At 38.0% G+C, this 17,396-nt stretch overlaps 1 protein-coding gene across 1 annotated transcript in view; it reads right to left on the bottom strand.

The window, feature by feature from the left end:
- Positions 1-13,410: 13,410 nt before the first annotated feature.
- Positions 13,411-17,396, bottom strand: part of LOC119425521 (voltage-dependent calcium channel gamma-8 subunit) — an 11,830-nt gene continuing 7,844 nt past the window's right edge. Inside the window, exons 2-3 of the mRNA XM_037693050.1 lie at positions 15,868-16,008; positions 13,411-14,671 (exon numbers count right to left, since the gene is read on the bottom strand). Coding sequence (XP_037548978.1) covers positions 13,842-14,671; positions 15,868-16,008 — 971 coding nt within the window. The 3' untranslated portion in view covers positions 13,411-13,841. The remainder of the gene's footprint in view (positions 14,672-15,867; positions 16,009-17,396) is intronic.

Below are 17,396 nucleotides of genomic sequence, written 5' to 3'. Positions count from 1 at the left end.
TGGTTGTGTAGAAATTACTTTTAAGATGACAGCTGTATTGTTTCTGAGCTCCTCCAGAGTTTTCTGTGCTCCATGTTCAGTGCCACACTTGGGATCAATGTTTTTTTTGTTCCTTTTAAAATGGCAAAAAAAAAAAAAACTAAATTCACTTGCTTTATGGCGGAAAAACTCAAACATGTCTAAAATTAAAGGAATAATAGTCTATTTAAGGGCACCAACATTTCTATCCATTGCAGATTAGTGTTTCTTTGTAAAATACACAAGAAACAATTAGTTTTCACGTTTTTTTGTTTACTTTATCACATAACGTTATGCAGAGTTATAATTAATACATTTTTTAACCTAATTTCAAATGCAACATAAAATATTTAGTTTTTTTTTGTTTTGCTCTGTCATCGATTGCAGATTAATTATAGCTGAACGTTTTTAATGTATCAATGATTTATCATTTTCTGTTACATTAAAGTCAACTGCAATAGTTCAAACTTCAATTTTTTGATGGAGTACAATTCAGTTCAATTCAGTTCATTTATATAACACCAAGTCACAACAGAAGTCATCTCAGGGCACTGAACATTCGTCTATAAAAATATTAATTTAACACTATTTATCTGATATTTATTTATTTAAGTGATCTTGATGCTCACATGTGTGGGAAACACAAACATTATTGTCTTACTAAATATTCTGCAGGGTCTAGAGACGGTGTTCTGTTAGTTCTGGTTTTAACAATCTTTAAGACTCTGCAGAATGGTATAATTTAAAATTTGACCTTTTTCAACCTATAACAAGTTATCGTATAACACTTGGCACAAAAGTTGCTTTAAATGGTAAAGAAAGGTCAATTTTACAGTGTTTTAAATATTTGTTTTATCATTTCTTTAAAGCCTTGATTAAATATTGTTATTTGGCTACCGTCAAAAGTAAAATGCTTAAGTGTATATTTTTACGTGGTGTTCTCTTGTTTCTATGTCTTCAGTCTTGAATTACCTAGTCAATAAAAATAATTAAATTATCATTTTTTTTTGCCTGTAAATCACGTTCTTTTTGCACTTATACGCTGAAGCGACGTATTTATGGATTTTTTTCCCATATTTTTAAATCAATTATTGGCTGAGATATGACCGTTTTCATTCATTCTGACTAAAAATATTGAACACTACCATTTTCAGCCACTAGATGGCACTCAAGTAGTGTGGCATGCCGTTGTGTCATGTAATAGGTAAACGTGGCTTTTAATGACACACTTGGCTTACCATAAATTGTCACCGTTGTCCAGCTCACCTCGAGCAACCGTCAAATCAGCTTCATTTCGCTGCACCGCCCCGGCGAAATGCAGCTAATTTAACCATTAAAGTGCATTTATTAAGTAAAAGTTCAACTGAAACACATCTTTGCTATAACGGTGAGCAAACAAATAATTGTTTTAGGTGAATATCTTGTTAAATTTCGATGAAATGCACAGTGAGTCGCCCTCTGCACGTTCATGTTTCCACGTATCGGCTTGTGAAATGCAGCTGAATTGACCGTCAAAGTGCATTTATTAAGGAAAAGTTAAACTGAGGCACATCGTCAGCGGTGACGCATAATAGATACGATGTATACGGCGAAGCGACAAGTTTATGGATTTTTCCACTTTATTAGACATTTGGATTGATGCGACTTATAGTGCGGTGCGACGTGTACGGCGTAAAATACGGCAAATTAAAATAAAACCCCAAAGTAATCACAAAGTGAGCAAAAACTAAATTTCACTTATTACAAAGAACAGTGTACAAAGTAGTATCCTGCCGTTTTTGGAGCTTCAGTTAGGGAATATTTTTTTTAAATTATTCTTTCACCTCTGCAGGGTGCCTTTTTATTTTGTATATAAATATATTTTGTTGATGAAATTAATTAAAATTTAATTATTTTGAGACGTTGCCCGGGGTGGTACTGATATGAGTTTTTTTTTAATGATGTGATTAAAATTTGATGTGGACAAAGAAAAGCTGGAGATGATTTCTACACAAGAAACTGTTTTTTTCAACATTTCAAATTCTGCTCAAGAACGTTTTAAAAGAAAATGGCAAATAGCACAAAAACAAAACTATCCAGTGCTTCTGTACATTTTTAAAGCTAGTAGAAAGTTTAAACACTTTTATAAACTCATCACCTATGTACAGAATATAAATTATAAAGGATAGCATGGTAATGATGTTTTGGACTTTGGCAAGAAACTAATAATAAGAATAATAAATTTAAGTGAACTACACTGGTCAGTGTTGTGTTTGTGTTAATACAATCGGTGTTTTATTTGTACAAGTTTTGAATTTCCTTCAGGTTTTGTGCCGTGTTTCTTGGTTTAAATGTTTTGTACAGTTTTTCTTAAGTCGTGTTCAGTTTTCTCCCTGTTCTCATGTTCTGTTTTGTGATTATCATTTTATTTTGTTGCTGTTAACCCTTGGTTAGTACCATCACTATATTTTGTTCACTTGCGTTTTGCCAATTGTTGTTTTAGTGTTTATTTATTCGCTTTGGAATTATTTAGTTTTTGTCTTTTTGTGCTTTTATATTTCTACTTTTCAAAAGATTTTAATAAAATGTTGATTTCTATCTGTCTGCCCACAATGGGTCACACACAACTTATGAATATTCCGGTTCTGTTATGAGATCCTAACATTGATTAAATACACAATATTTAAAATACCTGTGTGAATATACATATATTGGGTGTATTATGGCTTTTTTCCTCTGCAATTCTACTACAAACAATGAGAAAATCCTTCTTATCTGAACGTGGGCTGCATAAGTTCCTCCAAAATTATTTTAGAACTGAATTAGTTGAGTTTGAACGAGTTCACTTTAATATTAAACATGGAATGAATATTTAATGTTGTCCTCTCTCAAGTTCCATTTCTCTCGTTTTCTGCTCTCTCGACACATTCTGCTCTTCTCTCAGCCTCTTCGGGCGCTGCTTTTATTCCACCTCCAGATACAATCGACTGTGTTAGATAGGGAACATTTCATACTTTCACATGCGCTGTGTTATCGCTCGTCATGTTGCAGTTTTGTTTGATTTTTTTTTTTCACATTGTACAGAGGATAGACTGTAGATTTTCAATAAAGAACTGATATTTCTAGCTGCTAATAACAGCTGGTGCTTAATCATTTAAAACATTTCGGTTAAAATCTATGAATTTTAGTTAATGCACTGTATTATAATTTTACCATCATATAAACTTGCATTTTGAAAATTCTGCTTTGTGATTCATTTAGGTGTTTTATTTCAATTCAATTCAATTCTGTTTATTTATATAGCGCCAAATCACAACAAAGTTGTCTCAGAGCACTTTAAAAGAACATTCATACATATAAAAGCCAATTAGTAAAGTTCTGTATCTAAGGAGGCCAGCAGACTCGTTGAAGCTTCACTTCGTCACAGTCTCCCATCCTGAGCAAGCACAAAGGAGACAGTGGAAAGGAAAAACTCCCTTTCAAAAAGGAAGAAACCTCCAACAGAACCAGGCTCAGGACAAGCGGCCATCTGCTTTGATCGGCTGGTTTGAGAGGACAGGAAGGAGAGACAAACGAACACAGAATGGCAGGTCCAGGTGTAGGTCCAGGTGTAGGTCCAGGTGTAGGTGCAGGTGTAGGTCCAGGTGTAGGTCCAGGTGTAGGTGCAGGTGTAGATCCAGGTGTAGGTGCAGGTGTAGATCCAGGTGTAGGTGCAGGTGTAGGTCCAGGTGTAGGTGCAGGTGTAGGTCCAGTTGTAGGTGTAGGTCCAGGTGTAGGTGCAGGTGTAGGTCCAGGTGTAGGACCAGGTGTAGGTGCAGGTGTAGGACCAGGTGTAGGTCCAGGTGTAGGACCAGGTGTAGGTGCAGGTGTAGGACCAGGTGTAGGTCCAGGTGTAGGTGCAGGTGTAGGTCCAGGTGTAGGTGCAGGTGTAGGTCCAGGTGTACCTGAAAGACAAAAAACACGTCAAGGATAGAACAAATAATTACAAATAATAAACAGGTTGAGCAGAGTAAGTAAAGACAGTAGTATAGTGAAAACGTGTTCAGTTTGTCCTCCAGCAGTCTAAACCTATAGCAGCATAACTAAGGGATAGCTGAGGAAACCCAAGCTGACTCTAACTATAGGATTTATCAAAAAGGAGAGTTTTAATCCCAGTCTTAAAACTGGACAATGTGTCAGCCTCACAGACAGAAACTGGAAGTTGGTTCCACAAGACAGGAGCCTGATAACTGAAAGATCTTCCTCTCATTCTGCTTTTGGAAACTCTAGGAACTGCAAGTAAACCTGCAGTCTGAGTGAAGTGCACTGTTAGGAAAATATGGAACAATAAGATCTGTAATATAAGATGGAGCTAGGTTGTTGAGAACTTTGTAGGTTAGAAGATTTCATTTCTGTGTTGCTGTTTCACCGCTTTGTTTCCCTGCACACCAGGTTCTTGTTTGCCCATTACTGGACCCATCTTGAATGCCGGATTAACTCCTCACTTTTTATTACTGTGTTTTTGGACTATAAGGCACACCAGATTATAATGCTCACTGTTGATTTTTGAGACGCAAAGGATTTTAAGTGTGCCTTATAGTCCAAAAAATATAATTTCAGTTTTAAGCAGGATTTTTCTTGTTTCCCTAGTTATGGTGTTCCTCCTCCCATGATGTTCCTGTGTAGTTTGATTAATAACATTCTGGTTTTAAGTTTCTACATCTGAGCACCCTTGTGGTTCCTAAAAATGCATTACTGCTTTAACCTTTCTACTCTAATGTCCTGTCTTCGAGTAATTTTTAAACCAACACCCATTTTAACACAAAATTTTCAAGAATTGGTTTATAGCAAACGGTTAAATTTGACTTCTCTAAACTTCGAGCAGCAGCAGGAAATAAGAGAGGAGGGGTAGTGGTGACATATAACAAAAGGTCTCCAGCTAAATTTGACCAAACATATTTAAGTTGCACGTTACGTGCTGTAATATGATGCCATTCATATTTATGATGCCTGCAGGACGTGCACGGCCCTTTTTATTTACTAGTTTACATCATCAGACCTCTGAGGCTGTTACTGGATTTATGTTTACCGTCAAAGACATAAAATGTATTTTGATGTTGAGATTAGGGTCCTCAGATTTCCGATTTAAACTACTTCATTATTGACAGATTTTTATCCCCTTCCTTCCAGTTCATCGTTGTCACCATGTTGACCTCCTTCCAGGCTCACGTCTCTCAAAGCCTCCCACACCGTTTGGCTGAGATCTCCTGGCTAAATATAGACCGTAGCCAATAGGACTGACGTAGCAAGAGAAACACAAACCTGGAAACAAGCTGTGCATACAAACATACTCAAATTCCCTTACTGAGACACATGCTTTGCACTTCTTTTTATTTGCATACCATTCATCTGCCCTAGAGCGCCTTATATGAGGATGCATACGATCCTCAAAGTATGGAAGCTGTCTCAACTTACTTTAAGTTGAACCGCTGACATCATATTTTTCAGCAGAGCAGATCAACTTTACTGCCCCACAAAGGGTCAAATTATCCACCTCAGTTTAAAATGAGATGTCATAAACTCGTGTCCCAAGCTGTGAAAGCTTCTTTTTTTTTGAGTCAGCAGTCTCCTGCAAGTCCTTCTCTACTCCCACCTCCCCAAAGCACGTCAGTTTTAACACCCCAGCCCCTGTTCCTTAAGGATGACCAGACCCTGCTAACTTGCTAAGCAAGAACCAGCAAGCTGCAGAGCACGGCTTCTTTAACAACACAACAGCTGTCGATTGCACCTAATGGTTTGAAGTTACACTTTGGGACCTCTGACACAGTCTAACAAAAACAACAAAAAGGCTTCAGCAGCTTTAGTTGAGCTTTTTGAGTTGTAGAGGTCTTAAATCAAGTTCAAGGCAATGTAAATAAAATAAAATAAAGTTACTGATTGTTAGTCTGAAATAAGCAAAGTTCATAATAAAACTAATGTACAGTGTACGGCACATTTTTCGCCCACCTTTAAACTGTTATACAGTAATCTATAGCAATGACCTGGACATGCCAAGACCTTGTTTTAATGTTGACCTTTATGTGTGACCTTGACCTTGGAGCTGGGGATATGAAAAGTATATGTGACACTCTTAGTGATGATGCCTGTGTGTATGAAGTTTCATCAAATTATCATGAGTAGATCACAAGTTATGGCCTAGACAAGTTGCAGCCCGATTTTTAACTGGTACAGACAAAAGAGAGCAGATAACTCCAGTTCTAGCCTCGCTTCACTGGCTCCCAGTTTACTTTCAAATTCATTTTAAAATCCTTCTGTATGCTTTTAAATCTGTGAACAGCTCCGCCCCCCTCCCATCTCACTGATCTGCTGCAGCCATATGTCCCACAGCGCTCTCTGAGGTCAGCAGACCAGATGCTTTTACTGGGTCCAGGCACTCGTTTTAAGCTCAGAGGAGACATGGTTCACTGTTGCAGGCCCAAAACTGTGGATTGAGTTACCACTGCACGTCAGGCAGGCTCCCTCTCTCACTGTTTTTAAGTCTTGTTTGAAACCTCACTTTTATTCCCTGGCTTTTGACACTGTGCAGATTTTAACTTCGTATTCTATAATGTTAGTTATTTGGTTCTTATCTTGACCTGTTCGGATCTATGCATTTTATCCTGTGTCCTTTGCTTGTTTTGTTTTACAACACTTTGGCTGGCCTTATTGCTGTTTTTAAGTGCTTAAAGTAGTATGGTAAATTTACAGCTGTCGCGATGCATGCTTAATAATCCAGGTAGATAAATCGAAGGTTGAGTCAGGACCGCTGGACCCAGGACTGCTGGACCTGATGACAGGGCTGTTTTTGCAAGCATCACTCAGTCCTATGTAAATAGCAAACAGTCATCAGGGCACTAACTTTCACTTGTTAGGCTGATGGTCCTCCTTTTACATGTGAACAACTAGTTTTGTCTGTAACCAGCAAACTGTTTGATCCACTATGAGAAGGTGCTGCTTATAAGACTGTTGGTTGCAGCCCTTCAGACTGAAGAAGTATTTTGGATAAAAGACAAATATTTCCATAAAGGAGAATCCATCCAGAGAACCTGACTCAACCTTCTTAGATAAGCTTATGGCTAGTTTGAGATTATATAATAATATGTCTGCCTTTTGACAGATGTATAAAAATTAGTCCATTTGTCACTGTTCTTCCTTCTACCAGGTATGTAATGCTGATTGCTACATTTTATATAAAATTCTAAATATTTGTGTGCCTTATCACTACCATTTCATACTACAACATTAAGGGTAAATGCATTTGTCATTTGGTGTGTATTTGGGTGGAGATTACTGATGCTTAAAAAGTCCCAACATCCCATTTCAGTATCTTTTCTTCAATGAGGGAGGGAGTATGGGAAACCGAGTGAGCAGAGGTGTAATCTTGAGTGACAGGACTCCCACCCCCACCTCCTTCTTCTTGAACACTGATGTCAGCCATTGTGCCTGAAGCTGTTATCAGTGACTGCAGCCATGAACTCTTTCCACGAAAGGCTCAATACAGGAGAGACACCACAGCAGCAAGCTTCAGACTGAATGATATAAGGAAAATAAAATGAGAAGAACATCTTCCCAGGTGGCAAACTCCAGTAAACTCATAATAGAGGACACTAGATGGTTCGTGCTATTTTACAAAATTATTCAGAGAGGTTTGCATGTGTCTTGCATGTGTTTTTTTTTGTTCTGCACTTGCTCTCGCACAAGGTGTATGCCTTTTCTCTCCCTCCCCTGTTCTCCTCTTCTTCCAGCTTTTTTTGTGATTTTCTGTGTCTCGGAGGTCCTGTTACACATTTTCCAAATGAAAAATACTATTATGGATCTGGTGAGCTGGACTTACAACAAAAACAACAAAATCTTTTCAACAATGTGACATGGTCCTGGAGAGCCCTCATGTCCCACTGAGATTCACACTGCAGGATACATAATGGATGTAGGAGCTGGTGTGTCTTTCCGTTTTGTCTCAGGAGGATACATATATATATATATATATACCTGTCAACATACAAAGAAGACAGTTGCAGCTAATTTGGTCCTCGTCAGGCTGCCTGTTTTGAAGGTTTGGTTCGTGCTACGAGTACTCAAAGTTAGCTAATTTACAAGCTAAACCATGAGATGGAAGCGATTTGTGAGAATCGCAGGTCACCTGCGGCTTCTAGGACTCGCCAACATATTGGAGACAACCTTGAAGGAGGCTCATAGCATGGATCAGGGGGATGCCCACAAATATGGCCATTTTAGTACCAGCAGAACTGAAGGATGACAAGAAAAAAAATTCTGCCTGAAGAAATCAACAATTTTGCTTTATCTGAATCTGACTACACTGTTTGGCCTCAAAATCAGGCCGCCTATCAAATTTCTTCTGGGACATGGGTAACTAAGGAAAATCTTCATCTATCATCCTCCTGAGAACTTCTGTGAAGGTTTATCAGAACTGCCGGCTGACCAACATCTTATCAGGACTATGGCCTATCTGGAAGGGCATCATGGACAAATCTCACCGTCTTGTCATCAAATGCATATGTAATGTGTCTATAAATGTGCTTGTTGATAGAGTTTTTGATGTTTTAAATCGTGTCCTGATAGAACAAGATGTGAAGAGATCTTTTTATAATACCACTATCCATCCTCATGGCCTTTTCCCTTTTTTATCTAAAACAATTCTGATAAAGGACAGGAGGCTGTGCTCTCTCTTGTAGCAGCAGCAACATGCACTCCACCCATCGTTCGGACAAGTGTACGAACATAATCCCACTGTATCTTGGTACAATGATAATAAAGCTTATTCTGATTCATATGTTTTTTGATGTATGAATCATTATGTTTCAGTTATGTTTCCAAACATTAGTCCTTTAGTGCCTTTATAAATAAATACAATAATAACAAATACACTTTAAGTTGACCAGATGTCTAAAGGTACAAAAAAAAATTAGATGACCATTTCACAGCATTGCAATGCAACTAACCAGCTACGCCACCATTAATGTAGCTGGTTCCAAAGCTTGGAGAATTAATTATTACTTATTTTTTTAAAGCAGAATACTAAATGTGTTTCCTTCAAAATGCACACAACACATCCAGTGTTTCATAAAGAACTTTATTGAATATATCTATATATTTAAATATTCTATTTATATATATATACACACCCTATATATATAATTTGTATTTCCAGAGTTGATCAGTATATTGTATTGCTTCCCTTTTGCCATCATCGTCCTTTCTTTAAAACAATCTGCTGAGTTTCCATCTAAAAAGATTCAGGATTAATTTGTGTCAGTAGCCCAAGTGCTGGGAAAGAAACATAATGTTCATGCTGGTTTGAAAATGGCTGTAACTTTACGATATTATTCTTAACGAAAAGAACAAAACATTTCAAACTTGACAAAATTCTTGCAAACACTTGGTAAAATGCAACTTTAAAACACACCATTGTTCTATTATTGATCCTGTAACAGTACACACATTTCTATAGGTAAGAGAGCGACGGGTTATGTTTAGTTAAACTTATTGTTTCCCAGGATAATCTTTTGACTTCACCAGTACGGACCACATGCAATTTACTTTTCCAGCATTAAGGCTACTGACCATAATTCACAGGCAGGCATGTAGTCTTTTTAGCCCCAAGATACAGATTTAAGAAGTCATAAACACTTTCACATTAAGAATACTTATACACATCACCACCAAAATAAATATAATAATATAAATTCTATCACCTACCGATATACACTAGTTAAAACATTTAAAAAAATACACTGAATATTAGGCTACGTTGGTTAGGTTCAAAAAGTAAAACATCTGCATTTCCTATGGGAGAAATGCAAATAAGATCATTTTGGAAGAAAGGTGAGAGGAATGTAAAATATGTGAGAAAAATAAACTAAATAAAAAACAAACAAACCTGAAAACCAGACGAAACTGAGGATAAATTACATATAAATACATGGAACGTTGATAAAACCTTACAACCAGACAAGAACAAAATCCATTTGAGTACAATTACGATAAAACAGAGTAAAAAAAAATGTTGCGCTGTTGTCCATTTGTGTTTATAAAATGAAGGACACAATCTAGATGGAAGAATAATAAAATATACCGTATTTTCCGGCGTATAAGTCACATCAGTCAAAAAAAACGCATCATGAAGAGGAAAACACATATTTAAGTCACATTTATGATGGGTTTATTTCATGGTCAAAGCAGCTTCATTTCTCCTGGGTGGCATGGCACCATCCATCCATCCATCCATCCATCCATCCATCGTGGCCGGAGCCGCTCGCTCTCCAGCGTTCCTCCACCTGTGCCAGTGGAGCGAAGCGAGCGCGCACAGGAGGACTCGCTGTTGCAGTTCTTCGAAATTTAAAGCACATCAAAAATTACATTATGAATATGAAATAAAATAATAAATAAAATAATAAATGCATATATATATATATATATATATATATATATATATATAAAGTCGCGTTGGCGTATAAGTTGCAGGACTGACAAATCTATGCAAAAAAATGATGATTTATACGCTGGAAAATATGGTAACGATTTCTGAATATAAATATTATAATGGCTTTGAGCAAAACACACTGCTGAAAGTGTGTGAGGGCAGTGGCTCAAATACTTTCCAATTTTTTAAAATTTATTAATTTTTTTAACAGGAAAGCTTCAAGTCTGTGGAAACGGGCAAAGCAGGTTGACAGAACATGCGTGTCCAGACAACTGTCTCTGCACAAATAAAGAAAAATACAAACATATTAATGGAGGTAATAAAAAAAACAAATTTGTACACCAACCTGTCACTTTTTGTGCACATGCGTTCCACATGACACCACGTACTTTTAATCAAGAGAAAAGGAAAACAAAAATATAAGAAAGATACAAAATGCTAATTTTCAAACGTATAAATACCCTGCAATAACCATTACGATCATAGAACACCAGCAACAGAATACCAATAACCAAGGAGTTACAGTCTCCTATAACCTAAAGGTGACAATCAATCACTCATTATGAAGAGAAGCTCAAAGTGGACCATTTACAGACATTATGTGCTTTAGTTTAGTATGGATTGACAATATAGCTCATAATACATTTATTATTCTAGTTTGTGAAACAGTATATTGTTAGAACTAACAGAGAGGTGGAGGGGAAAGAAAACAGGTGCTTGAGTTGTTTTCTCTTTACCTCTTTTCTCCACACCACCGTCCAGTGTTTGGTTCAGTTTCGTATCTCAAAGTGCTTTCAGCTTTTCAGTCCAGTCCAGTGTTCAGACATTTCCAACAATCTGATGTGCAGATCATATGTTGAGGTTTCATTCTGAAGAAATTGGTTTTGTTCAACTGTCGACTAAAATTCCACGCACGGACAGGAAACTGATATAACCCCCACCCGCTCGCTTGCGTTTTCAGCCCTTAGCCAGAGCGCTCAACAGATTCTGCCTTTGAGCCTTCAGTCTCTTGTCACCGTCATAAGCAGTCATAAACAAACCCAAATCATTTTTAGGCAATTAAATGTCACAAAGTGCCCAACGGCGCCTCGTTACACGTGCTTTAATTGACTTGGACGCTTCGCGATGACACATAATGACCATAATTTGTTAGCGGAGTGCTAAATGTGGAGCTGCCCATTTGTGAACTGCCATTACTTTATTCTGCTTTTACTAAAACCAATTATGATTGTTCCCCATTAAAAAAATAAATTAAACCCTAATTATACAATGTTTATACATTGGGTGATAGGACAAGAGTGAAAAGAAATGCTGTCAAATATATTCAACAGTCTGAAAATGTTTGTCTGTCCATCCATCCATCCATCCATCCATCCATCCATCCATCCATCCATCCATCCATCCATACATACTTTTCCAAAGTCATGTGGAAGCTCTTCTTATCAACCCTCTTTTAGCTCTCTCTGAGAAAATCAAGCTTATGTAATATTGTACATACGATACATAGGAGATCTAAATAACCCAATACATTGTACATGATGGGACCAAATGCTGGAAGCTGAAGCCAGCAGGACCTGGTTTATGGGCTGCAATGTTGAATTTTTGTAACCAGTCTGTGCACAATGGATGCGAGGCACTCGTTGGCATCCAATCACTTCATCAACTGACCTCTCTTTTAAGCATCAAATGAGTGAATACAGCTAAAAGTATTAAAAATAGATATGTTTCAACGTATAGCAGCAAGGTAGGAACTTTGTGAATCAACACTTAAAAAAAAAACAAGTGTTTTTTTATTTTTTTTTAGCAAAGGTAATGAACCGTTTGCTTTCTTGGAAGAGACAGCACTTAAATCTTGTTCTGGAAGCAGCTGACAGGGCATGTTGAATCACTTCTAGTTTCAACTTCAGTGGACATCTAGATATATGGTCTATAATCTCAAAGCATTGCAAGTAATTTATCCAGCCAGTTCTGATTCTACCCACAAGTCTACTCCCAGAGGGACCTTCCAAAGTCATATGGCCATGAGGCGTCCTATTCAAATGCCCAAACCACCTTGACTGCCTTTGCAGGAAAACTAATATTTTACTCCAAGCTCTAAGGGGAATTAACTTTTTACTTTATGTTTAAGACTGAGCTCAATCCACCTAAACCTTTTGCTGCACTCAAGTCAAAATGACTCATTGTGAAGACTGAGGCCTTGTGGTTTATTTTGACTCGAGGGCAGCTAGAGGAGTAAAAATCTTTTGCAGTCACTTGTTTGGTCATGCTCTAGATCCCATTAACCATGGATGACGACTGGAACATAGATGAACCAGTAAACTAAGAGCTTTGTTTTTTGTATCTGTTTATCTCACAGCAGACCGGAGCAACTGTAGACAAAGCCCTGAACATTCAGTCCACCCCTGGCAGTACTGTGCTATCAAGAGACGATAATATATATAAACTTAACCGCACGAGGCCGACACTCACCCCTTATCTGGATGAAATATTACAACTTTTCAGGATTTCCAGTTTGTTAATGGGGTTGGCTATAAAAACTAATGACGTGCTGCCTGAAACTCTGAACATTTCTCCAAGGCAGAATATCTGTACTATCAATTTGCTCACACATTTAAATAAAAACTGTCAGAAATTTCACATCAGATGATGTAACGTGTTTAAATTTGCATCACAATGCAACAGATGAAGGTATGCACATCTCTTATCTCTCAAAAGCTGTGCTGAATGCCCATTTCTCACAGAATGTATTTTTATCACTGAATAATGAACGGAGGCAAACTGTTCCCATGTGTGTCATTACGTTAGATATGCCTGAGGTGATACTCTATGGACCAGAGGTTAAGTAGCTATTTTGATCTTGAATTGGTCGCTGAGCAGCTTGCTCCTCTGTAATTATGTGTGACATTTAGTTCCCTTTAAGAAATGTGTCACAAGTCCAGCTTCCATCTCGCCAAATTAGTTCTTTATTTGTAATTTTGGGAAGCATTGAAGTGTCAGAAATTACTTGGAGATGGATTTGATGATTTGCAGCACAGCATGTTTAGATCTGTAAGACTTTGTGTGTTAAAAACAGATTTAATCCAGATTTTATTTAGAAAAAGGTTTCAGAGTCAGAGATTAGCAGATCAATCGCAAGTCGACCAAACTTGAACTTTTACTGCATCGCTGAACAATGTATTGTAAGTATTATTAAGGCAGTTACTGTGTGATTAAAGCATTAAGGGTTTATAACTCTTTATGATATTGGTTGTACATAGGAGAGCTGAATAATCCAGGCTCACTGACAGAATCTTTACTGTTGAGATGCCACCCACACATTTGAAACCCTACCTGTGATCTCCAGATATTTTCTCTTTAATTTCAACCTTCTCTGTTCAGTTCAGTTTTAAACTGGCGTAGTTTTCCTGTTGAGTGTGTCTGAGTTGCTGTCCCTGTCCCTTTTGGCCGTCAGTCGGTCGAGGGTTCCAACGTTACCCCTGTCCCTCTCCATGGTAGTTGTAGAGATCGGGGCTGACTGGGCTGGTGCAGCAGAAGATGTGGAGGTGTTCAGTGGTGCCGTATTCTGGGCTGCTGCCGCTGCCAAATTGGACTTGGAGTGAGATGGGAGCGTACCGCTGCTTATCACTGCGCCTGCTCCTCCGCTGCCACCGGAATCTTTTGGGAAGTAGTTGTGCAGCTGGTAAAGTGTGGCACGGTCCACGGTGCCGTACAGAGGTGGGGCGCCTCCTCCAAGGCTCCCCAGTTTGGAGTCCCTTGACAGGGTGTACATGGAGATGTCACCACCCCCTCCGCTCCCGCCACTGCTGCTGTGGTGTGGGTTGGGCAGCGTGGCCACGGAGAACGGTGGGGCAGACGGAGGCAGGGCAAAGGTCTTGGAAGTCCCAACAGGAGAGGCCTCCTGCGAACGAGGCGGGTCGGTGGAACGGGAGCTGGAGCGGGAGCGCCGCCTGAAACGGTAGCTGGGCAGACGCAGCATGGCGTGCGTGGTGCTCTTGAAGAGGTCAGTGCGAGAGCGGCAGCGAAGCTCTTTGTTCTTTTCGATGTAGATGTTAACGGCAAGGACTCCAACCATCTCAGCCAGGATAAAGGACAGACCGCCAAAGTAGAACGACCAGCCGTAAGAGTAGTGCCATTTTTTATCCTCGTCTTTCTTTGGGGAGATGTCACTGAGGGCTGCTGAGATGTAGACAATCACCCCGATGATGTTGCTGAGGCCTAGAGAGATATGAAACACTTCATGAAACGTGCTGAAGGACAAGATATAAGTACTAACGTATAAAGTAATCTGAATACCTTGAATGGCAACACTTCAGTTCAGCTCAAAAGATGAACAAGGATGAAAGTTTAAAGAAGAAAAATCATCTAAGATTGAAATAATAAAGCAACAATTGTTTCAGGTTTATGTTTCTATTGTGACACCCGGTTTCACCGAGTTCTATCAATTTAATTATGCCTGTTAGGCCTTTTTTTTTAATTGTATCCCAATATTCAATTTTATCATTTGTTTCAAATGACTTATCATGTTTCTTATTATTATTTTACAATAAGGCTTCTAATGTATTTTAACAATTTCACAAATCAGAGATTCGTGGCACACATTTTTTTAATTTCTATTACCTGATCAGGTCTGAGGAGGGATTAGAAACCGTTCGATGGTGTACCTGATTACACTAAAGCGTTTGTGTATTTAAACTTTGCACAGTGGTTTTGCCACGTTTTGGTGAGGGATACACTCACGAGTACAACAGCTTAAACATGTTGACATGTCAACATGTTTTAATTCCTTCTGATCTGGGCTCAGTTCATTTTTTTGTTTTGCTACACAACGGGTGTCACTACTGAGCAATACAATTGTTCTACATGTTGAGAACTCTGGACTTGCACAAGAACTAAAATACGCATAACTTTTACACATTTGTGCACAGTAAGTTTTAATATATTAAATATAATATTGTTAGTTACATTTGAGATAATTTGGTATATGGTACCACTCAATCCTGACATTCAGAATCAAATGTTTATCCAAACTTCTCTTCTAAATACTCAAGTAAAATTCGTAATACTGTTACATTTATGGGCGGCACAGTGGATCAGCTGGTAGAGCTGTCTCTCAGCGAGAAGGTGGCCGGATCAAATCTCGGCCCTTTCTGTGTGGAGTTTGCGTGTTCTCTCCGTGCATATATGGATTTCCTCCCACAGATTAAAAACACGCATGTTAGGTTGATTGGTAACTCTAAATTGTCCCTAGGTGAGAGAGAATGGTTGTCTCCTTATGTGTCCCTGTGATGGACCGTCCAGGGTGTCCCCCACCTCTTTCACAGTTACTGCTGGACATGTTCACCCGTGACTCCCCGTGACGCAAAAAGGAAGAAGCAGTTGAAGATAATGGATGTATGGATGTTACATTTTACCTGCGGCTACGAAGAGAATCCCTCCACCAAGGATGATGTTTCTTTTACTCTTATTGAAGCTGCTGGAAGCGACGCAGACTCCGCCCAGCAGCAGCAAAATGGCACTGAGGATGGGGAAGATGCTGGAAGCTCTCACCACACCTGCAGACGACAGCAGACACGTCCGTTTATACTTTCACATCTTTGACTCAGTGAATAATACATTTATAAAAAAATAATTTCAAACAGCAGCCTTGTGACACTTCCAGTAGATAAGTTATCAATAATTGTAATATTTGACACCACAGTTTGCACAGAAGCCTCCTTAGTGCACTTACTTCAAATTCAGTCTCTGGAACAGCTTTAATACAATTCTGGATTTTACTTTTTAAACAATCAAACAAACTTAACCTTATTTGAATCAATCAGTTTGACCTGAGCAATGCTCCAAATGTGTTTTAATGTGCTCAATATTTAAGTATACAAAAAATAGAGAACACTTCAAAATTGTTAACAGCATCAAAAAATAATTTAAATGCTTAAAATGTATTTATTTATTTTCAAAGGCACATTTTCAAGGTGACTCTTTACGATGTTTTAATTTTTGTTTTCATCTGGAAAAGACATTTCTCATCCATAGACAACGCTCACGAACAATTATTGGATTAAAATGAACAAAACACTCGTTTCATCTCATCAACATCATATTTTTGCTGCGCTGACAGTTATTAAAACACATTTAAATGAGAATTGGTTTTATTTAGAGTTTTGATTAGACATTTACTTTCTTTTCATTAAAAAAAAACAAGTTTATCACAGAAAATGTCAATTTCTTTGATTAGGTTTTTGAATGTTATTTGGATTGAATGAACAAATAAAGTATATAACTTTGGATGCATATCCCCTTATTACTCTTTTTAGCCTTACCATTTCTTGTTCTTTTTCATTTTATGGTAAGCTGATTGTGTATTTCTTCATCTGAATTTTAAAACATGATGTTGCTGCTAAACCAAAATTTCAGAAAGTAAATAATAATTAAAAATAAACTGTTAAATCTCTACTTTTCATTGCTCTAAATTCTAAACCTTCTTAAAAATAAAAATGTTCTTAAAACTTAGTTGGTTAATTGGAGCTAAAATACAAAGATAAATGTTCAAGCAAATACAAAGAATTGTGCAGCTAATGATGAAATCTGTTGTCAGCTAGACAGACATGAAGCTTCAAGGAAACATCACAGCCTCTTTCACATAAATAGATAACATTACGTAACGCACACACACACACACTCACTCACGGAGAACATACTTTGTAAAGTAAAAGCTTCAGAACTGTCTGAAAAGATTCTCAGGAATCAAAATAGTGGCAGGATGTTGAAACTGAATCTTGGGCTGAAAATAATCCATTAGTTGAGGCTGTTCTTTCAATCCATCTGTGGCAAAAAAGCCTTTTCTACACCCCCAGACTTCCAACCTCATGCACCTGGGCATTCATACACATGCACAAACACACACTTGTGCACACCTTCAGCAACACTTTGCTCCAATCTGACA

Source organism: Nematolebias whitei, chromosome 19, assembly GCF_014905685.2.
Source record: "Nematolebias whitei isolate Nwh7 chromosome 19, NemWhi1, whole genome shotgun sequence".
Classification (NCBI taxonomy): Eukaryota; Metazoa; Chordata; class Actinopteri; order Cyprinodontiformes; family Rivulidae; genus Nematolebias; species Nematolebias whitei.
The sequence above is the reverse complement of the archived record's forward strand: the minus strand, read 5'-3'. Positions and strand labels throughout refer to the sequence as shown.